Genomic DNA, 23,512 nt, shown 5'->3' with positions numbered 1-23,512 from the left:
GTGGCTGACTAAATACTTTTTTGCCCCACTGTATGTCTGTATGTATGTATGTATGTATGTATGTATGTATGTATATGTATGTATGTATGTGTATATATATAGATAGATAGATAGATAGGTGTGTGTGTGTGTGTGTGCGTGTGTGTGTGTGTGTGTGTGTGTATATATATATATGTGTGTATATATATATATATGTGTGTGTGTGTGTATATATATATATATATATATATATGTATATGTATGTATGTATATATATATATATATATATATATATATATATATATATACATATATATATATATATATGTATATAAAATCAAATTTGAGCTGGCAGTTTGGAATGTAATCTCAATCCACTGTTTTATTTCAAGTCTCAAATATTTTCTAATGTTGGCAGGTGTGTGTATCCATTAGGCTGGGGTGATTCTACGAATACATCGGCGATTGGCTGAATCAATCAGTGGTTGGTGGTTTTTTTTGGGGGGGGGCTGTTGTCTTTTTATTTTGCAATTTGCATTGCAACGAAATATATGAATGTTTGCAGCGTGAATATGAACTGGTTTTCCGCGTCGCCGCATTTACCATGTCCAGTGCTTTTCTCCCCGTCTGGAGCAATCCTCAAAAAGAAGAAATCACCCTGAGCCCTATTTCCAGGTCATTCTGAATCAGGCTTTCTCTCTTTCTATCTCACTTTGGTTTGGTTCAGTTCGGTTTAGATATTGGAGGAACAAAAAGGCGGTGTGAGTGCACTCAGACAGCCCTGTCACTGGGGGTTGGTGGAACCATCCCGGGGAAGCCGCAGCCGCTGGCTCCGCCTCCTCCTCCGGGGAGCAGATACCAAGACTGGGATGACTCCTTTCTCCGGGAATTACTAAGACTTTACCTGACTTAGAATTTTCTCAGTCTAATCGGATTGGCTGTTCAATTAAATCAGTATTAAACGGGCACCGGGGCTAAATTATTAAAGACCATAGTATCGATAAGCTCCGACGTACAGGTACGGTAATGGTATTTGAGAAATAAAGAAAATTGATTTTCTATTTATTTATGCAATATAACCCGTTTCTAACTTGCAATCATTTTTGCTCTTATCCGAAGAGATCTCTCTCTCTCCCACTCTCTCTCTCCCGCTCCATCACCGGAGATGAGGGGGTGGGCCCAGCTCCCTCTGTCTGGCTCTCACACAGGCACGAGTAGACGAGAGTGCAGATTGCCCCTGATCACCCCCTCTCGGTGTGTGATGCGCAGAAAGTTAAGCAGTGCTAATTCTGCTCGTAATATGTTCTAGTTTTTCTCTGGTAAAAAAACAAAAAAAAAACTAGGAGTTTAATAAAGTACCGGTTGATAATCTAGTAAGAGTAGTAGTATCGTTAAAATCATAATGATACCCCTGCCTACTCGTGCCCCGTTTCAGTGTGTTTTTACTTGTTTTATTTGGGCGATCGTGGGGCACGGAGAGCAGTGCTCGTCTGTGTCCCCTACCCCTGGGCCGCTGCAGGAAAAAAAAAAAAAAAAAACTGTTTTTTTTTTTGTTTTTTTTTTAACCTGTGCTGTCAGTGTGCTGGGCATACAACACAGAGTATTTGTATGCCATTGCATTCAGGACAGAGTTTGCAAGTGGAGTTCAAGTTCTCAACCTGCAACCTCCCAACCCCCCTCTTTGGAGAACTTTTTATCATGTTTGGGTCTATAAACAACTGATCACTACTCCAAGAGGGGGAGAATCACCACGGTGAGACAAATAAACATAGAAACAAACAACATTTACACAAAAACACTGGTACATGTATTGAAAAACAGTGAATTAGGTTCAGAAAAACTGGAACTACAACTGGTCACGCCTCTTCCTGTCATAATTATGGCAGCAAATGAGGGAGGAAAGGAGAGGAATGCAACCAGGTGGGTGCTGGGGTGCAGTCGAAGCAGGTGTGATGGTGTGTGCGTGTGTGATGGGACCGCCTGTATGTGTTTGTGTGTGTGTGTAAGATGTCCACCAGTGAGTGTACATGACTTATTCCCAATGGTACTGGTGTAGAAGGTTGGTATTATGTCGCGGCACCTCCAAGCAGCAGAAGGGCCCCGAAGCCCCCCCAAACTCCACAGCCCTGTGGACACCCTTCGGCTGCAGGAGATCCCCAGGTACCCTGCCCTGCAGCCACAGAAGACCCCCGCGCCCCCAGAGAAGCCAGAGGGCTGTGGAGCAACCCCCACGCCTAGCCCTGAGGAGCATGACCCAGTCCCAGGGAGCACGAGGAGACCCCGCACCCCAAGGGCGCACACATACAACCAACCCCCGGGTGCAGGCACAAGACTCAGCCGCCGGCACAGAACCCAGGCCATGGGCGCAAGGCACGGACCGCAGCCGGCCACCCCAGGAAAAAAAAAAACCGAGGTCACCGAGAAGACATAGATGGGGAGAATGGAATGCTGCGACCCAGAAGGGTTGATAGCTTCTTGGTGATGTTGGTCCAGAATGCTAGGATAGGTGGGCAGAGCCAGAAAGCATGAAAGTAGTCATCCCTGGTATCAAGGTAACAGTGAGAGCAAATGTCTTCATCCATAAAACCCATTTTGAACATTTTGTGTTGCGTGATATGGGCGCTGTGCAGAATCTTATATTGGATGAGTTGCATTTTGGAGTTGCGGGTCATAGAAAAGGTGTCATCGAAAAGCTTCCACAGGTTGATATCGGTGGGAACAGCAAGGTCTCATTCTAGTATATAAGCGAATTGTTTTCAAAAATGTGTTCCAGATGAGTAATTCCTTGTCTTTTCCGAGACCCAAACACTATTGGTCTGTTTTTAACTGGAAAAATCTGGGTTGTGCCAGATTGGCGTGAATTTGTTTGGAGATAGAGGGTGACCACTGAGTTTGAGGAATTTCCACCAGGCCGACAGAGTTGTTGTGATAAATGGGTTTTTAAAGCAATAATGTTTCCTTATAGATTCAGTAAGGAATGGGAGATCATTCAGATTGTTCGATGTCTCGCCATCCATGGGCCAATTGTTGCTCTGGTTGTAACCATTTACTTAAAAATGGAAGACGGTTTGCTAGATAGTAGTATCTAAAGTTTGGGGCTGCTAGGCCTCCACAGTCTTTGTTTTTCTGTAGTGTTGCGAATTTAATTCTCGGTTTCTTGTATTTCCAATAAAGATTGTTGACTATTGAGTCGAGAGTATTAAACCAATGTACTGTTGGTTGCACTGGGGTCATTGGAAATATATAGTTTATTTTTGGAAGTATATTCATTTTCACTGCTGCTATCCTACCAATTAGTGAGATGGGAAGGTTCTATCGAATGATGTCTTCTTCAATGGATTTGAGCAATGGAGTGAAGTTAAGGGTAAACAAATCTGATTGATTGGGGGAGATATCAATACCAAGGTATCTAATATTGCCTGTTGTGATCGTTAAGTGAAGTTTCTGGGTTGCAGCATTGCAGTCCCCCCCCAATGAGTGGTAAGACTGTGGTTTTAGACCAATTTATTAAATAGTCTGACATAGCTGAGAATTTAGATATAAGATTGAACACCCCCGGTAGGGATGATATTGGGTTCCGTATGTACAACAGGATATCGTCTGCATACAAACTGATTTTGTGAACAGTTTCCTGTTTGTATGCCTACAATATTACTGTTTTGACGGATAGCCGCCGCAACGGGTTCAATAAAGATGGCGAATAGTAAGTGGGAGAGCGGACATCCTTGTCTTGTGCCGCATTGTAGAGTGAAACGCTGTGATGTGTAACCATTGGTGATGGCAGAAGCAGATGGAGAGTTGTAAAGGATTCTGATCCATTGAATGAGGGACTCTCCAAAGCCAAATTTGTTGAGGATTGAAAAGAGATGTCCAATTTACTCTTATCAAATGCTTTTTCGGCATCCACAGAGGAAATAATTGTATTGAGGTCAATATCATCAAGGAATGAGTGACTGATATATTCGATTTATTATCCGAGTGGTATACAGTGTTGCAAAAAAGTATTTACTCAAGATTCAAGATTTTTATTCGTCACTTACATATACATACTTTCATACATATATGCAGTGAAATGTAATGCAACGCACCCAGTGATAAAACACAATATGTCCTAGGAAAAATTTCTAATAGCCCAACTAACTGACTCCTAAAACGTAACTTGACTAAATACTTTTTTGCCCCACTGTAGGTTTTTTTAAAAGTCTCTAAATATTTTATTCTACCCTGTGAATCTTTGATGGCTGTAGTAAGTGATTTTTCTCTATCACGTTTCAATTGATTGGCAAGAAATTTACCTGATTTGTCATTGAATTCAAAAGAATTTGCTCTTGTTCGTTGCATAAGGAATTGTCTTTTGATGGATGATAGTTTCAAGTTGAGATGTAATTGTCCTGATGTCATTTCGGATTTGCTCAAAAGATGAGTGGGCTTGTTGGGAGTGCAACTCCTTTAGTCGCTGTTCCAGTTTATTTTGGCATTCTTGTCCTTTCTTTTTCTTGTGAGTGGAGAATGAGATAATACTACCTCTTAGAACTGCCTTAACTGTTTCCCAAAGTAAGTACGGTGATATTTCTGCGGAGTCATTCAGTTAAATGAAGGAAGTCCATTCTCTTGAAAAGAAATGGTTCAATCCTTTATCTGTCAAAAGTAAGGTGTTAAACCGCCACCTGCCGGGAGGGTTCCGCTTTGTCTTATTTATCAGGTTGAAACTAATCGGCCCGTGATCGGAATTTACAATAGGGTGGATTTCTGGATTAGTGATTTTGGACAGTGCGGAGTTACTTGTCAAGAAGAGGTCGGTTCTCGAGAAACTTTAGTGGGGTGGTGAATAATATGTGTATTCTCTAGAATGTGGGTTATTTGATTGCCAACAATCCCCAAGAGCAAGATCACTCATTGTTTTATAGTGTCTGACGAACGCCAGGATTTGGGAATATTTCTGGCTTGAACGGTCTAAATTTGGATCCAGTTCTGTGTTGAAGTCTCCTCCCAATATGATAATTGATTCAGAGAATTCTAAAAGTTTTGAAAATATATTGTGAAAGAAACTTGGGTCATCCTCATTGGGGCCATAAATATTAGTTTTGGTTTATTTGATGTTACCTTAAAACCCATTAATCATTATGAAACGCCCTTCTGAGTCTGATAGTGGTTTTATTTTGATATGGGATACTTTTATTGATCAATATAGATACACCTCTTTTTTTAAGTTGTATGATTCGGAAAAAAATCTGATTTACCCATTTAGTTTTGAGTTTGAGGTGCTCAGATGCAGTGAGATGGGTTTCTTGCAGAAGACGGAAGCTGGGGTTCATCTTGGTGAGGTGAGGTAAGATTTTGCTACGTTTAGCAGGTGAGCCCAAGCCTCTCACATTCCAACTAACAAACTTAATGGGTGTCATTGAAGCTAGTTAGGGGGTGATGGTACAGTGCATCCAAGGCAATAGCTATACTACCATTCCCATGCTTTCCCATAGATAAGTCTGGGGTTTCCTCCTTTATATTCCTTTTCACTGCCATAGTATTGTAGGTAGTTAGGAGGGATACATAACACAAACAAATAACCACAGAACATTGCCGGATTAGACATACATGAAGTGAAAGACATCATAGAGTGAGAGTGATAGAAGTAAGGAGAGAGGGATTGGGGAGGTGAGATGATGAGAGAAGTATGGAGGGGGAATTAGGAAGGTGAGATGAGAGTGAGCGATATTTTAAATCCTGACATCGATAGCATGCCTATTCCTACATCTTGCAGTATATAATAACCGGAATTACAGGAATACATTATCTGATCATTATGATCAGAATAACCGGGGTGTGTTGGAGGAGTCTTGGTATAACAGACTGTCTATATAATTTGTCAACAACCATCGATACGCGTTTACCCTTCTGCCGGTTCTCCTTCAAGACAGAATACAGCACCTTCCGTCGGTCGTTGATCTCCCAGTGGGATTGATCGTTCATGCCCAGTGCTGTTCCTTTCAGCTCCCGTCCTTTGCTTTTTACTAGCTCCTTGTGCTTGAAGTGTTCAAACTTAGCAATGATGGAGCAGGGAGGGTTCCCCACGCGGTGGCCCAGTCGATGAACTCTGTGAAAGGTGATCTGCTTCACGGTGTCCATCGGGAATTTCAGGGCGGTGCAGAGAAAGTCTTTCACCATATTTTCTGGGGACTCAGCGTTCTCTGGGATCCCCGAAAATATGAGGTTGTCCCGCATACTTCTGGATTGTATGTCCACGATAGTCTCTTCCATTATTTTATTGAATTTTTTTACAACTTCCATCTCCGCTGTGAGACGCTTCGGAGGTTTTTAGATCCGCGTTGTCTTTTTGCATCTCGCCGACTGTCAGATGCAGGAAATCAAGAATGGCTTTTTTCTGGGTAATGTCTCGGAGAAGTGGACTGAGCATGTCGAGCTTCTGTTAATCTCATCCAAGACACTTACCTCTTCAGCACCCTGTATGAGATCTACTGTGTCTGTTGCTGAGTCGGTCTTCTTCCTTTTCGCGGGATTATTGCGGTCCTGGTCGTCTTCACGTATGCATTATTTAAAAAAATCGATATAATCCTCGAGGTCCTCCACTTTGGTTTCGCGCGGTGTTCCTTTTTATTTATATATATATATATAAAAAGTAGATGTTTATTATTTTGTTCAGAACATGACACAATCACAACTGAAGGAACTGTATAATAAATCGGTGTATCTTAATAATATGTTGCTTTGTCACAAGGATCCATATTTATTATTGTTATTCATTATTGAGCTTGTCAATGAAACACTTTACCAAAAAAAGCAAAGAGGGGATTTCCGGGGTTTCCCCCGGTGTATTGCAAGTTGACCAGCCACTGGGCCTAAGCATCAGCATTTTTCTTTTCTTTCACGCTTTATATCAAGGCGCTTGTAATAAGCGTTTGTTAATAAGGTCATAAGATACTTAGTAGCAGAAAAAGCGTGAGGTAGGACTCTGTGGACTACAGGTAATAGACAACCACATTCTTACTTTCAGGATAAAGTTTTTATGCGCAACAAGTGTATCTGCTCTTGTAGCATCTCTCCGCCATGCGCAGATAGGGCTCCTACATTGCCCATAATGTCTAATAGTGACATGTCTTATAGCCCAGTCACTACAGGTACTCCTCACTTAACGACCTACGTGTTTAGCGACCGTTCGTACTTACAACCAGCTCTGACCAGTCATTATTGTACCCTGCGCACAATACCGCGGCGTGCGCGTGGCATCTCAGCGTTTCAGCTTTTCAAGATATGTTTTTGTTGAGTTTAGAGGAAAGTATTTTGAAAGGAGCAGTAGAAATTAATGAGTGATAAAAGACTTGAATTTCTTATGTCTTATTTAAATTAATGTTCTTATTAATTGGTTGGGTATTAATGTGCAATTTGTGCAATTTAAGCATGTAGGAAATATTTTATTTAATTTCTTAATTTTAGTGGGCGTAGGCTATTTAATGTTTGGGGTCTATGTTAGCAGTGTACCTATTAAAGGAGAAAGGCATAGGAACTGTATAGCAAGTCATATCGCCATCTTTAATGTCGTTGACCATTTTGTGCTTTTTTTTAAATGTATTTTAAGTATCGTTCAAGCACGGTTTTGTCACTGGTACCGTCTTAAAAATCACTTTAGCACCGGTATCAAAAAAACGCAAATGAAACCTAACCCTTATCGTAACATACAGACTGTAGGAGCCGAAGATGAGTTCCATGGGACTCGGAAAATTGTAAGTCATCTAAGTAGTAATTTTGCGTGTCACCGGGACTTGGAAAACTATAATTAGTCACAGAGAGTCAAGACTGTGCCTTTATGTCATCTGATGCTGCGTTCAATGGAAACTGGGAAAATTGTAACTCGTTTTAGTAGTAACGCTGATGTAAAGATGAGTGACAGCACGATCTGATGCTGAGTTCCATGGGAACTTGGAAATTTGTAATTGCTGTTGATATGAAGTGATGTTGTGAAGTGGTGTTTTTTACGGGAACTTGGAAAACTGATTTGTATCTAACACGACCAACCTGGACCCCGTGTATTGCATGTATTGTATTTAGGGGTTCAGCCCTGTGGGCGGGGCTCTTCCATCATCCAAAATCAAAAAAGTCCAAGCTTCGTCTCTCGGAAGCCATCCAGCGACTTGCGCCCTGTGTTCTGCATAGCGGTTGTGTGCAGACAGACATCGCAAGTCGGTGCTGCCAAACAGGAAGTGTCCACCCCCCAGACTCCTCACACATGGACAGCAGCTGGGAACGGATGATTGGATTCACGCTACGTATATCAAACGCCATGCTTCTCAAACATGGGACAGCGAAGCTGACCCACAAGGTCCTTACAACATTCATGTCAGAGGTCACAGCGACCCAAGGGGGCTCCTCACTAGGGTTTTTCTGAGTGATGATGGGAAAGTGAGGAAGCTCGAGGGAAAGACAAGCAAGGACGGTACAGTAAAGCTGTTCCAAAGCACAATTCCCCAAGGTCAAGGATTCTGAGGGGTTGACATCTTACAGATGCCAGGCGGGGAGTGTTCCACCCACAGAAGCACACCCCCCCCCCCCCCCCCCAGTCTTTGTTGTGACATCAGAGCACTGGGATGATAGTATAATCGTTTGATCGTTTATCTGTATATTTTTGTGTTGTTCCACAGTTTTACACCGCTTTAATTAACGATACCAAGAGTGAGATCCTGTCTCCGGGTACTTATTGGAAGAGTGTTTAGCTCGCTGTATAGCCACGTACAGTTTCACGTGGTGAGAGCAGAAGAATTTTTGTGGGACATTTTCTGCGCCTACCCCAGGCCAGGGACTGAACAAAACAAGAGGAACATGGGGTGAAGTGAGTGGTGCACAGTGATTGGTCAGTGGCCTGGGGCCACCCCAGATCTGATAGGTAGTTGGTCAAGAAGTCGATATGAAATGTTGTGTTTTATGGAAACTAGGGAAAATGTAATGCGTACCTAACACGACTAAACTGAAACGACTAAACTGTATTGCTGTCTGCAGCTATATTAAACATTATTGTGTTAATAAGACTATAAAAGTGTTAATAATAGCATTTATTAGTTAACTATGCTTTTTGCAGCTACCGGATCTAAGGCGGGAACAATGCCTTCTTAAGGTTAAGTCCTTTATTATGCACTTGTTAACAGTTAACTGCATTTCGCAGCTCCCCCATGTGAAATGAACACATGATAGGTTGATAAAATGTGAATAAAAATTATATATATATATATATATATATATATATATATTTATTTATTTATTTGTTTATTTATTTTAGCGGGGAAGCACAAGAACACACTAAGACAGCTCTTTCAAAAAAAATTTCATTTTCATAACTTTCACGTACATGGTAGACATGTGTGAACGTTCTATAAAACATAGCTTCAAACAGGCCTTTGACAATAAAATAGTACAATTATTCGTACAATGACAGTGTCTCTCAACATTGAGGTAAATTGTATATTGTAAAAGATATTCTGAAAATGTTATGATAAACATCACCAGCAACAAACAACCGTTTTGATACCAAAATGTTATAGTAAAAAGAATAGTTTCACGAAGGTGTCTTCCAGGCATTTTCCACGGTGCGCCATGTGGGGATGTGTTTGACGCTGACGCTTCACTTCCGCTGTGTCATCAACAAGAAACAGCCATGCCGACCAATCAGGAACGCCATTAATATGCAGCTTTAATTCTGCACATATTTATTTTATTTTTATTTTATTGTTTCTCATGTGAGCTGAACATTGTGACTTAAATTCTGATGTGTGTATTTATTTTATTTTATTATGATATCATTTTCATATAACAGAAAAAATATACTTTATTATTCATTTATTAGCAGTTAACTAGGCTTTTGTCGATTTAATACTGTTTTTAGGGAGTCCATATAATATCTGGCAAGAAACTAAAAAATAAAACATGCCTTTTGACCTCTGAATTAAATTGGGAATACATACATTCATGATGGGAATAAATATGTGATGACTGTAGTGTGTATTAGTCATTTAAAAAAATTCCCTACGAGACTACGTATTTATCATTGGAAATGCTCTAAAAAAATACACACAGTATTTGAGTCACAAAGTTCAGCTCACATGAGAAACAATAAAAAATAAAAGGGGGTTTTTAAGTAAGGGAGTTCCTGATTGGTCGCTGTTGCTTGTTGATGAGGTTACTAGGGATGCAACGGTACACGGTAAGTTATCAAACCTTTCGGTACGCCCCCCACTATAAATACACACGTGAACTGCGGTATTTTGGTATCAGTAGAAGTCTACTGGACGCGTTGGTGCAGCGTATGTGCTTCTTTCTATTGAATCCACTGCTGCGGCTCCACTGGCACGTCAGTCATGCGGGATCCACGCAGAGCCGCGCAGCATTTCTCTAATTTTGCCTAAGAGTTTTATTTTTGATCTTTTCAACTGCGCGCAGCTACGCAGCCTTGTCAATAGAAACACGAGATAAAGCTATATAGAAATGTTTTAGTAAAGAATGCAACCAGTCAAGGTGTCTCGTCTGAAAAGAACCCCCTGGGATGGCTGTGTCCCTCAGACACTGCTTCCACTTGCACTATGTCACGTCGCTCACGGACGATGCGGTTGTTTTGAATGAATGAAGGGAACTAAGTTTCCCTGGGTGATGAGCCCTTCTTGTTTTGTCAGCCTTTTTACATTTTTATGTTGTGTTTGCTTAAGTTGCCGTCTCCTGCCACCAGCAAATGTTTCCCCCTTTATGTAAGACATAGCCTATGCTCCTCCCTCCCAGGAGGTGCCCTGGCTGAAAAGGAGCTGTCACGTTTGATTCACAAAGCGAAGGCACACACGCACTATTCTGACTGAGGTTTTATTTTAATAAGTTATTTTACTTTTGTTATTTATGTGTGAAAAATGTTCAAGATTCAAGAGGTTTATTTGTCACATACATACGCATACTTCCATACATATATGCAGTGAATATCAGTGCGATGATTATGCACAATATGTTCTAGACTGACCACAATAGCTACCGTATTTCTACTTGACTAACTGAAACTAACTGATTCCTAAAACGTAATGCAGTAAGTAAATCGAATAATATAGAAAAAATAGAATAAAATAAAAGAACTCAAAGGTAATGCAGAGTGGGGGTACAAAATAGAAATAAAGGGAATAGACTTATGTATATGGAATAGTCTTATGTATATACAAACGTGTGCATAAAAGTGGCATGTGAATAAAGTGAGGTAGTGTGTGTTGAGATATACAGTACAATATACGATAGTACGGCACAGCAACACAGTAACAGAACAGCAATACAGCCCAGTATGCAGTAACCAGAACAATGATACAGTATGCTACATACAGTACAGTAAGGTAATGGAGTCATGTGTGTGTCTCAGTGAGGACCCCTGGTGAAGTCAGCGTTGACAGTTCTTATGGCTTGCGGGAAGATACTGTCTGTCTCTCTGTTCTCGCTGTGTGACTGCGGAGGCGCTTGCCTGACCGCAGCAGATGGAACAGTCCGTTGTTGGGGTGCTGAGGATTCTTCATGATCCTACGGGCTCTGCTACTACACCTCCTGGTGTGTAAGTCCTGCAGGGAGGGGAGTGTAGTTCCAGTGGTGGGTTCAGCTGAACGCACCACCCTCTGCAGGGCCCACCTGTCCTGAACAGTACAGTTCCCAGACCAAGCAGTGATGTTGCCTGTCAGGATGCCCTACACTGCTCCAGAGTAGAAGGAGTTGAGGATCCTCAGAGACCCAGAATTTCAGAGTTAGTAAAGACTTTGCCTCGCCTTTCTTACCAGTGTCTGTATGTAAAGACCATGTTAAATCCGCTGATGTGGACTCCCAGGTACTTGAAACTGCTCACCCTGTTGACAGAACTCCCATTAATCACCAACGGCGCGTGCGTCCTTGGTTGTAATTCTCTCCTAAAGTCCACAATCAGCTCCTCAGTTTTGCTGATGTTCAGGAAGAGGCTATTGTCCTGGCACCAGAGTGACAGGTCAGTCAGCTCCTCGCAGTAGGCCTTCTCATCGCGATCGTTGATCAGGCCCACCACTACGGTGTCGTCAGCAAACTTGATGATGGTGTTGGAGCTGGACCTGGCCAAATAGTCATGTGTGTACAGTAGGGGGCCGAGGGCGCACCCCTTGGGGGATCCTGTGTTCAGCATGAGGGAGCTGGACATGTACCTCCCCACCCTAACCACCTGGGGGCGGGCTGTGAGAAAGTCCAGGATCCAGGCACACAGCTGAGTGTTCAATCCTAGCTCCTGCAGCTTTACAGCCAGTCTGGTGGTGACTGGTATTACTAGCTGAACTGTAATCGATGAACAGCAATCTCACATAAGCCCCCTTCCGGCCATCCAGGTGCCTGAACATGGTGTGCAGTACCTGGGAGACCGCGTCATCCGTGGATCTGTTTTGCCGGTATGCGAACTGCAGTGGGTCCAAGGTGCAGAGGAGGGAGGCGCAGATGTAATCCTTAATCAGCTGCTTGAAACACTTCATGACCACCGAGGTCAGGGCAACCGAACAGTAGTCATCAGGTAGGCAGGAGAGGCGATCTTCGGGACAGGAACGACGGTGGACCTCTTGAAGCAGGACGGGACCACTGATTCAGCCAGGGAGATGTTTAATATCGTAGTGAGCACCGGGGCTAGCTGGTTAGCACAGGTCTTCAGTACTCGTCCAGATATGTCATCTGGGCCCGCAGCTTTCCTGGTGTTCACACGCATCAGAGCCCTCCTGACATCATGCTCAGACACAGAGTGCGCGCTTATCCCCAGCAGTGTAACTCCAATTAGCTGGCGAGCTAACGGTGTGACTGCCAGACTCGAATTGCACATAAAAGGAGTTCAGTTCGTTGGCTAGGGTGTCGTCCACACTCGTGGCTGGGGAGGAGCTGCTCTTGTTGTTAGTTATAGTCCGCAGCCCCTGGCACAAGCTTCTGGTTTCCCGTTGCGCCATCGGTCGTTCCACTGTGTCTCTGTATGTCCGTTTAGCGTCCTTCACCGCCCTCCACAGATGGTACGACACCGCTTTGTAATTGTCCATGTTTCTGGATACAAGACCTTTGTTGTAAGCGGCCTGCGAGCATTCAGAGCGCCATGGATGGAACACGGAGAAGGATTCGGTTGGACGTATGTTGTGGTCCAGCACCAGCGGGTTCAGCCATGTCTCAGTCAGGCAGAGGACGCAGCAGTTTCTCGTATCCCGTTGGAATGTAATCCTTGCTCGATGGTCATCCATCTCATTCTCCAGGGACTGAACGTGGACAAGAAGGATGCTTGGCAGAGGTCGCATGGCACAGTTGGTCCAGAGATTGCACCGGAGTTGCGGCTCCGGGTTATTACTTGTATAAATTCTTATATATAATAACAGACACACAATTATTTAGTTTTATATTTTTTATTCTTTACATCATTGCAACATATCTCCACGCATGTTTTGTACCTCCCCCTTGCTCCCCCCATACCATTCAGAAAGTGCTGAAACGGTTACCCCTTTACCGTGGCGTCGAATGCGGTATAAGTACTGATAACACGCTTAGTATTTTTTAGTTTTTTTAATTTGAACATGGGCGCTGATGCACGAAAATGAGCTGAATGGGTTTTTATTTCTATTAAAATAATAAAAAAGCAAAACGATGGTGGGCAAGTAATGTTTGAATCTCTTGGTTGATCTAGTACAGCCAATCAGAACTGGAGTGAAAACTTTGAGACCATTCCAAGACTGTACATTGTAAGATTCTTTGTAAGACTCATCAACAGTTGTTGATTGACACATTATGTAGTCATGTTTTCAAATCTCCATTCCGCTTTAAACGCTGAATAATGAAGGGCCCTATGGAATCTGTGTTATAGCTTTTTTTAAATTCTCGGTTTCGTGATTCTGTCTGTGATTCTGTTATCACAGAAACTATAAGGCCACACCTTAATGCGGCAATCAGTCTGTCGCTGGCCCACGTCGGGTCCCCATCAAAACAGACACTTGGCCGCCGGCCTACACTGGGCCACTGGCCTCCCCCACTTAATGTCAGTAAGGACTGCCACCAAAAGCATGCACACGTCATCGTCTGACCAGCGATGGACACTCATCACCAGGTCCCCGGGCGCGTCCATGAATGCTGCCCACTGCTCCTGGCTGTGACCCAGGAGGAAGGACAAGCCAGGATGGGTTAAACGCAGAGGCCTCATTTCACCGGCCACCATCCAAAGCGTGTGCGTGCATGTGTTGTAGTGTGGTGTGCTGTGTGACGATTAAAGACTGTTCTTCTATCTAAGGTTTAAAGGGATCACACGATTTCTTGAGACGGGCTGTTTTGCTACTTCTTTTTGGTCATGTTGATCAGAATTTTGATCTAAATGTGTGGTTCTCAAAACTGCATAGTACAACATGTACGCCAATAGACAGATTTTTTACGTTAACCCCTAACCGATTTTGATTGTGGCATAATCCTTTGTCCATGTTGTTCGGAATTTCCGAAGGAGAATCGCAGCTGCGATGAACTCGGGGTCTCCTGATATATGGCCAAAGCGATTCACCAGAGGCCTACAGTACTTCAATGGCAACTTGATTCTCTCAAGTTTGGAGGTCAGCAGGTTGATCATTGGAAGCTGCCATCTCCCTGCAAGATGTTGATCGACTGGGGGACTGGACTCATGGTAGCGGCATACTCTGCGAGGAATGCAAGTTCAGCTGGATTGAACCTTTAATGAAAACCTATAACCATGTCATCTGATTCAAGTTATCAATGGCTGCATGACTTACTGAAGTATACTATGACAAATATAAATCCCCAAGGATTTATGATGAACAAAACATACATAATCCTGACTTACATCGGAACCTTTACGCCTGTGCAGATTGCTCTGATGGTCGCCTCTCCCTTGTCTTTGATTATTCTTAATAGTTTTTCCACAGCCAGGAAAGGGGATTTCCACCTTGTACCCTTTGGGCGCAGCAGCTGGAGGGAGCAAGTATATTCAACAGTTTTGCCTGAAAATGTGGATCTTCCACATTTGTTCCAAAGTGCATTACACTTGCCAAATGTTGAATGGTAAACTTTTTTGTAGGCCTTGTTGCTTTCTCAGCAGCTATGGTAGATATTAGATTGAGTAGTTGGCATGCTTTGGTAGCTGGTACTCTATACCATCATGTTCATTCAGAAGTGTTGACACATAGACAAACTCCACTTCATGGCTGTAACGCCAATAAAGCTCCGTGGGGATGGTAGCTCAGGCGGTAGAGCTGGTGGTCTAGTGATCTAAAGGTTGCTGGTTCGATCCCAGGCTCCTCCTGCTAGCATGCTGTAGTGTCCTTGAGCAAGACACTTAACCCCTAATTGCTCCTGATGGCTGCGTCCGTCGGTGTTTGAACAATTGTAAGTCGCTTTGGAAAAAAGCATCTGCTAAATGAAATGTAATGTCTTCTGACAGATAGCAGTACGTGGTGGTGGCGATATGGTCAATCTTTCTCATGGCCTTAGTCACTTCTTCAAGTGCAAGTGCAAGCATAAGGATCTGAGCGACTTTGACAAGGGCCAAATTGTGATGGTTAGACGACTGGATGAGAGCATCTCCAAAACGGCAGGTCTTGTGGGGTGTTCCCAGTATGCGGTGGTTAGTACAGTACCTACCAAACAGAGGTCCAAGGAAGGACAACTGGTGAACTGGATACAGGGTCATGGGGGACCAAGGCTCATTGATGCGCGTGGGTAATGAAGGCAAGCCAGTCTGGCTTGATCCCACAGAAGCGCTACTGTAGCACAGCAGCTCGGCAGCAGCGAGGAAGCAGAGCTGTTTTGGCGTCACAAGGAGGACCTATACAATGTTAGGAGGTGGTTTTAATATTGTGGCTGATATGTGTATGTATGTGTGTGTATATATGTATATACAGTGCATCCAAAAAGTATTCACTTTACTCACATTTTGTTACGTAACAGCCTTATTCCAAAATGGATTAAATAATTTTTTTTCCTCATCAATCTACACACAATACCCGATAATGACAAAGCGAAAGGTTTTTTAGAAATTTTTGCAAATGTATTAATGTAAAACTGATATCGCATGTGCATATGTATGCACACCCTTTACTCAGTACTTTGTTGAAGCACCTTTGGCAACGATGACAGCCTCCAGTCTTCTCTCAAATGATGCTACAAGCTTGGCATACCTGTATTTGGGGTATTTCTCCCATTCTTCTCTGCAGATCGCTAGCTCTGCAAGCTCTGTAAGGTAAGATGGGGAGCGTCGCTGCACAGCTATTTTCAGATATTTCAAGAGATGTTTAATCAGGTTCAAGTCTGGCCTCTGGTTGGGCCATTCAAGGACATTCACAGACTTGTCCCGGGTCGTCGTCTCGTTGGAAGGTAAACCTTCGCCCCAGTCTGAGGTCCTGAGCGCTCTGGCGCAGGTTTTCATAACGGATCTCTCCATACTTTGCTCCGTTCATCTTTCCCTCAATCCTAATTAGTCTCCCAGTTCCTGCCACTGAAAAACCTCCCCACAGCATGATGCTGCCACCACCATGCTTCACCGTAGGGATGGTATTAGCCAGGTGATGAGAGGTGCCTGGTTTCCTCCAGACGTGACGCTTGGCATTTAGGCTAAAGAGTTCAATCTTGGTTTCATCAGACCAGAGAATCTTGTTTCTCATAGTCTGAGAGTCCTTTAGGTGCCTTCTGGCAAACTCCAAGCGGGCTGTCATGTACCTTTTACTCAGTAGAGGCTTCCGTCTGGCCACTCTACCATAACGGCCTGATTGGTGGAGTGCTGCAGAGATGGTTGTCCTTCTGGAAGGTTCTCCACAGAGGAACACTGGAGCTCTGTCAGAGTGACCATCAGGTTCTTGATCTGACCCTGATCTTGATCTGACCCTGACCAAGGCCCTTCTCCCCCGATTGCTCAGTTTGGCTGGGCGGCCAGCTCTAGGTAGAGTGCTGGTGGTTCCAAACTTCCATTTATGAATGATGGAGACCACTGTGCTCTTCGGGACCTTGAGTGCTGCAGAAATTATTTTGTACCCTTCCCCAGATCTGTGCCTCGATACAATCCTGTCTCGGGAGGTCTACAGACAATTCCTTTGACCTTAATGGCCTGGTTTCTGCTCTGACATGCACTGTCAACAGTGGGACCTTATAGAGAGCTGTGTGGCTTTCCAAATCATGTCCAATCAATTGAATTTACTACGGGTGGACTCCAGTCAAGTTGTAGAAACATCTCAAGGATGATCAGTGGAAACCGGATGCCCCTGAGCTAAATTTTGAGTGTCATAGCAAAGGGTGTGAATACATATGTACATGTGATATTTCAGTTTTTTATTTTTAATACATTTGCAAACATTTCTAAAAAAAAACCTTTTTCGCTTTGTCATTAAAGGGTATTGTGTGTAGATTGATGAGGGGGGAAAAAAGGAATTTAATCCATTTTGGAATAAGGTTGTAACATAACAAAATGTGGGGAAAGTGAAGGGGTGTGAATACTTTCCGGATGCACTGTATATATACAGTGTGTAAAGTATGTGCATGCATGCATATACTTTATGTATGTACCTTATGAAAATACATATAAGGTTGTGAATAAAAAGCTACAAGATTTCATGAAGCCTAGAAATGTGCAGCTGCATGCAAGTAAGATGACACATTATTAATCCCTCGGGGAAAATTCAGGTGCTGATGCCGGAGGCAGCCATTCAAGGTACCAATTGTATATATCTGGAGTGGTTAGGTATTGATTGACTTGTTCAAGGAAGCTTTGACATGGTACCTAATGACTAATCCGGACAAACCGCCAATCATGCCATTGGCGCCGCCGTCTTTAGAATTGTTGGTGTTACCTGTAACTGGTTTTTTTTTTGTTTTTTTTTGAGATGAGATTATGCAATTGTAAGTGTCGGCACATTTATTTTACTCCAGGGCAAGTACTTCTACATCACACCGGGTATCTGCCCCAGTCTGGGCACCATGAAGGCCATCCTGGAGAGTGCTGGAGGAAAGCTGCTCTCCAAGCAGCCTTCGTACCGGAAGATCATGGAGCACAAGCAGAACAAGGTGAAGGAAACACAGGAAATCTCTCTCATGTTTTGCTAGTGCAGGATTTCTATCTATTTAAAAAGGTGAAAAAAAATGACAGTTACCACCATAATTTTTCTTAATTAGGCACCGTGTGTTGTAAACTATGTAATCCTGTGTTTCTCCGCCGCACTTCCGAATCCTTTTGCCAGGAAATGAAAAACCCAATTAGAGAGCTTGTTTGTGAAAGACACATTGATAGAACATTTTCTTATGTAACTGCCCCACGGATGTTTCTTTTTAATGCAGAATCTTCCGGAGATCATCCTCATTTCCTGTGAGAACGACCTCCATCTCTGTCGGGAATACTTCCTCAAGAACATCGGTGGGAGCCCAAAACGCATGAGCACTGATATCACGATCTTTGTTTTGCGATACGATACTGCGATAAATTAAGATATTAATTTCTTTCTTACTTGACTGCAGTAAAAAGTTTCAAACACATTTTTTCTCCGTTTTGGTATTCTTCAACGCTTATTTCATGACCTAAACTGCATCAGTGTGATCAGTACACAGACGTGATGCCTGTAAACATAACACGTATCAGACATGATACGTGTTATGTTTACATCCAACGGCGCCATTGTTAAAATACTCACTTAGTGTGACACGAGCTTGGCACCGTTTTACCTTTTTCCACCCATTTTCACCAGTCGTGTCATGAATATTGAAATAAAACAAGCTTTTTTTCCCCAATGGTAGAACATGCTTGATATGTCAACAACAAACAATGGATTTCTGGTAATGGAAATGATACTCGCTACGTAGAACATTTATGTACGTAACGGCTGCTTACGTACATAAATGAACAGAGCAGCAAGAAAAGAAATCGGAGGAACTCAAACAAATTGAAATCTGCCATTTGGAAACAGTGCGTTGCCAAGACCTCAGGTCCTTATAGAGTCCGGGATCGTCGAATCTATGGAAATTATAACTGTCGCATTCGCATGACGTAGACGAACGTCGCCACTTACGCATCTCGTCGTTTGTTGTCGTCACTAGTTTTTCTTCTGAACTTCCTGGTACTGATTTCAGCTCTGCCACTTCGCAATGTTTCCATTGAAAACGCAAACTGTAATCAAGAGCAAGTGTTTTTTTTGATTGAATTTTTTATTAATTGATTTTATTATTCTAGGACCAAACACGGTTATTCGTATTTGAAATTTATATAATAAAATATCGATTCCTGGTGCACGTTTCGACACTATCGCCACACAAACTATTGCGATACTATGATGTATCGATTTTTCCCCCATCCCTATTATGTCATATCATTGACAAACAATGAAATAATATGGATTGATACACCAATTCATTGACGGGAACATTCTATGCACTTGATTATGTTTGTCATAACGTCTTCAGATGGAATAAATGTCAATATTGAAAGCAGATACTGCATTGGATCTGCTGTTAGATGAAGTGCTGTTCATGTATGAACTCAGGGTTTTCTCACCATATCTCCTTTCTGTCTTTCAGATGTGCACAATGCTGAGTTCATTTTAACAGGAGTTCTCACGCAGAAGCTGGACTACGATTCATATCCTTACAAAATATATATATGTGACCCACCGCGTACTTTAGGGTCATTTGGCTGTTTTCGAGATTTTCACATCATTTGAAAGTGTAGAATCAGAGCTTCCAAACAAGGTGTCACTTGTGCAAATCATGCAAATAAAATTTTAAAGCTATGACTTGTTAATGACAAGGGTGTAGCAAACTGTAATTCTGAGATAATCACCTCCAAAGTTTTCGCCACACCAGGTTCATTCAGCCAGCTCTCATCATCACATTAAGTTTGAAATCTGCTGTAAATGTTCTCCAAGTCCGGAGTAATATCAGATTCAGCATCACTGTCGTTCTGTGTCGCTGTGGGAGAACTGACTATCTTCGTGGAAAATAAAGTCCAGTACATGCTGCTTACACTGGCTTGGATCTATCACACTGATCAGATTAAGGTCCGAAATATGATTCAGAGCTTCCGCCACCCGCTTCGCGTAATCCATAACGATACGGAGAAGAAAGTTTTCACAGACGAGTGAGACCGAAACACCCCCGTGCTGCGCTTTAACCGTCTGTTTACGGAAGTGACGTAGGTGCGTGACGCGAAGGGTTTTTCTTCTTCGTGGTTTCACAACAGTGGCTCCGTGTGTGTAAAAGTAGTACCATTTAATGGTTGAATTCTATCAAAACGGTTTCACATTGTGACTTCACATCACATGGAATATGGAGGAATCATCTTCACATGGACGCTCACTTTAAAGGAAACGATCGATCGGCGTTATTCAGCGCTGTTCCGCGTCCCGGTAAGTGAACTGCGTTTCCCTATGTAATCTAACGGGAATATTTAACTCCACGGTTAAACATTTTTCTACTATTTATAAATCAAACTCTGTTTTGAAAATACCTTGAGAGAAAAAAAAACAGGAATAAGGAACACGAATCTGGAAAAATGGAAAAAGGTTTTTTCAACTTATTTGGCTGCTCCTGGCCATTTTAGCGGGATCCGAGATGGCGAGTTTTGCTGTGGTAGGGCACATATATAGATATACACTCACCGGCCACTTTATTAGGTACACCGGTTCAATTGCTTGTTAACACAAATAGCTAATCAGCCAATAACATAGCAGCAACTCATTGCATTTAGGCTTGTAGACATGGTGAGGATGACTTGCTGAAGTTCAAACCGAGGATCAGAATGGGGAAGAAAGGGGATTTAAGTGACTTTGAACGAGTAGTTCAGAAACTGCTGACCTACTGGTATTTTCATGCACAACCATCTCTAGGGTTTACAGAGAATGTTCCCAAAAAGAGAAAATATCCAGTGAGCGGCAGTTTTGGACGAAAATGCCTTGTTGATGTCAGAGAAGAATGGGCAGACTGGTTCGAGACGATAGAAAGGCAACAGTTACTCAAATAACCACATATTACAACCAAGGGATGCAGAATACCATCTTTGAAAGCACAACAAGTCGAACCTTGAAGCAGATGGGCTACAGGAGCAGAAGACCCCACTGGGTGCCACTCCTGTCAGCTAAGAACAGGAAACTGAGGCTACAATTCGCACAAGCTCACCAAAAATGGACAATAGAATATTGGAAAAATGTTGCCTGGTCTGATGAGTCTCGATTTCAGCTGCGACATTCAGATGGTAGCGTCAGAATTTGGCGTAAACATGAAAGTGTGGATCCATCCTGCCTTGTATCAACGTTTCAGGCTGGTGGTGTAATGGTGTGTGGGATATTTTCTTGGCACACTTTGGGCCCCTTAGTACCAATTTAGCATGGTTTAAATGCCACAGCATACCTGAGGATTGTTGCTGACCATGTCCATCCCTTTATGACCACAGTGTACCCATCATCTGATGGCTACTTCCAGCAGGATAATGTACCATGTCACAAAGCTCAAATCATCTCAAACTGGTTTCTTGAACAGGACAATGAGTTCACTGCACTCCAACGGCCTCCACAGTCACCAGATTTCAATCCAATAGAGCACCTTTGGGATGTGGTGGAACGGGAGATTCGCATCATGCATGTGCAGTCGAATCTGCAGCAACTGCGTGATGCTATCATGTCTAACCCCACGGGGTGAGATCTTGCGTGGAGCCCCAGATTGAGGGAGATAATCAGTGGTCTTGTATGTCTTCCATTTTCTAATAATTGCTCCCACAGTTGATTTCTTCACACCAAGCTGCTTACCTTTCAAATAGGTGCCATTAATACAGGTAACGAGTGGAGGACAGAGGAGCCTCTTAAAGAAAAAGTTACAGGTCTGTGAAAGCCAGAAATCTTGCTTGTTTGTAGGTGACCAAATACTTATTTTACCGAGGAATTTACCAATTAATTCATTAAAAATCCTACAATGTGATTTCCTGGATTCTTTCCCCCCATTCTGTCTCTCATAGTTGAAGTGTACCTATGATGAAATTACAGGCCTCTCTCATCTTTTTAAGTGGGAGAACTTGCACAATTGGTGGCTGACTAAATACTTTTTTGCCACACTGTATACTGTTAGATCGGATGTCAGTGTCGCTTGTAGACAATGCTTTTAAGGAGGAGGTAACCTTAAAAAGACGTGAAAACAAAAGACGCAAGAACCACCAGAGAACGTGCCCCAGAACACCATCAGCAGAATAATAATCAATAAGAGCTCAATAAGAACTCAGTGTTGAAAGAAGGACGAACGCAACAGCGAGAGGAGATAGCAGTGGCTTTGCTTTACATTGAGATGAAAAAATTAAAAAAAATAGTGAAATCAAACTCAAACAGTGTCACACACAATGTAATTTATTGACAGTGCCTGTATTTCCTCAAATAGTGACCAGGGCTTTTATTGATAGCAGGCCTTTATCTAAAACCAAACCAAAATAAATACATCTTAAATAAACTTGCATTAATTTTTTTTCGGAGACACTGCATGCACAGTGGACCACAGATCACTCTCTCCGCAGCGCAATCCGCTGTCCTGATCCAAGGCGGAACGTCCCTTGGGTTTGAAATGGTTTTTTTTTTCATACAAATATAAACTAACGAAAACAAAAACATCTAAAATTATTTTAAAGTGTACCTCCACCTTTAACCTGGGAAAAGGATGAAAACCAAATAAAGGAATAGTTACTTCAGGGTAATAATTCCTTAACTTGTGTTCAGATATCAAGCAGCAACGCAAATACTGCTATTGAGTAACTATGTTTGTGAAATCGGTGATTTCACCAAAATAAATTTTCTCACAGCAATGGTGTCAAAATGGTGACAAAAATAGGTATGCGTGTGTGGTTTATTTTTTCCTTGACAATCTCACATATAAATTTACTTGATGTCAAGCCTTCCAGGACAGGACAGGAACGCAGCCGCAAACTCCAGCCGTCTCCTTCTGGGGTCATCTCAAGTACTGAAATCGGACCAAGATGCCGGGTTGCAAAGAATTAAAAACTTTCCATGTACAGTATGCTAGTCATTCATTTTGTAGCATTTTGTTACGCGTTTAATGAGAAATGAAGTTGTTATTTTTGTGAAATGCGCATTTTAAATTATGGAATGGTTTTAAACCTCAAGTTGCTGTTCATTTTTTTAATAGAATGTGTAAATGTTTGAGAAAATAAATAAGGATTTTCAAATGATTAAAATAAAATATTGAAGGTAAAGAAATGAGAATGCTTTCAACCGTCTACAATGATTTATAATTTTTTTTTCTGGAATATATCAGGTTTATCAATCACACGGTAATGTAGTTGTTACAGGGTTGAGACGAAAAAAAAGATCAACTTGTAGCTAAATGTTTTATTACTCAAAAGTAAGATTTATATTGGAACCATAAAAGAAATTGTCAAAAATCAAAATCGGGGCCTTGGCTTAAACCCACCCCTCACACACACCTTTTTTTTTCAACTGTATTTTAGATGTGTTTGAGTAATTCCTCGTTAGGGTTTAAGAATTCCTGCTAGATTTGATTTAATGAATTGTTGTAA

The 23,512-nt window shown here is 42.3% G+C and overlaps 1 protein-coding gene across 1 annotated transcript in view; it reads left to right on the top strand.

Annotated features, from left to right (window-relative positions):
* Window positions 1-23,177, top strand: part of paxip1 (PAX interacting (with transcription-activation domain) protein 1) — a 65,886-nt gene extending 42,709 nt beyond the window's left edge. Inside the window, exons 20-23 of the mRNA XM_080010773.1 lie at window positions 17,887-18,021; window positions 18,292-18,367; window positions 19,522-19,586; window positions 22,850-23,177. Coding sequence (XP_079866899.1) covers window positions 17,887-18,021; window positions 18,292-18,367; window positions 19,522-19,586; window positions 22,850-22,861 — 288 coding nt within the window. The 3' untranslated portion in view covers window positions 22,862-23,177. The remainder of the gene's footprint in view (window positions 1-17,886; window positions 18,022-18,291; window positions 18,368-19,521; window positions 19,587-22,849) is intronic.
* Window positions 23,178-23,512: the final 335 nt, after the last annotated feature.

This window comes from Zeus faber, assembly GCF_960531495.2.
Source record: "Zeus faber genome assembly, chromosome: 12".
NCBI lineage: Eukaryota > Metazoa > Chordata > Actinopteri > Zeiformes > Zeidae > Zeus > Zeus faber.
This window is presented reverse-complemented; position numbering and strand designations above follow the sequence as displayed.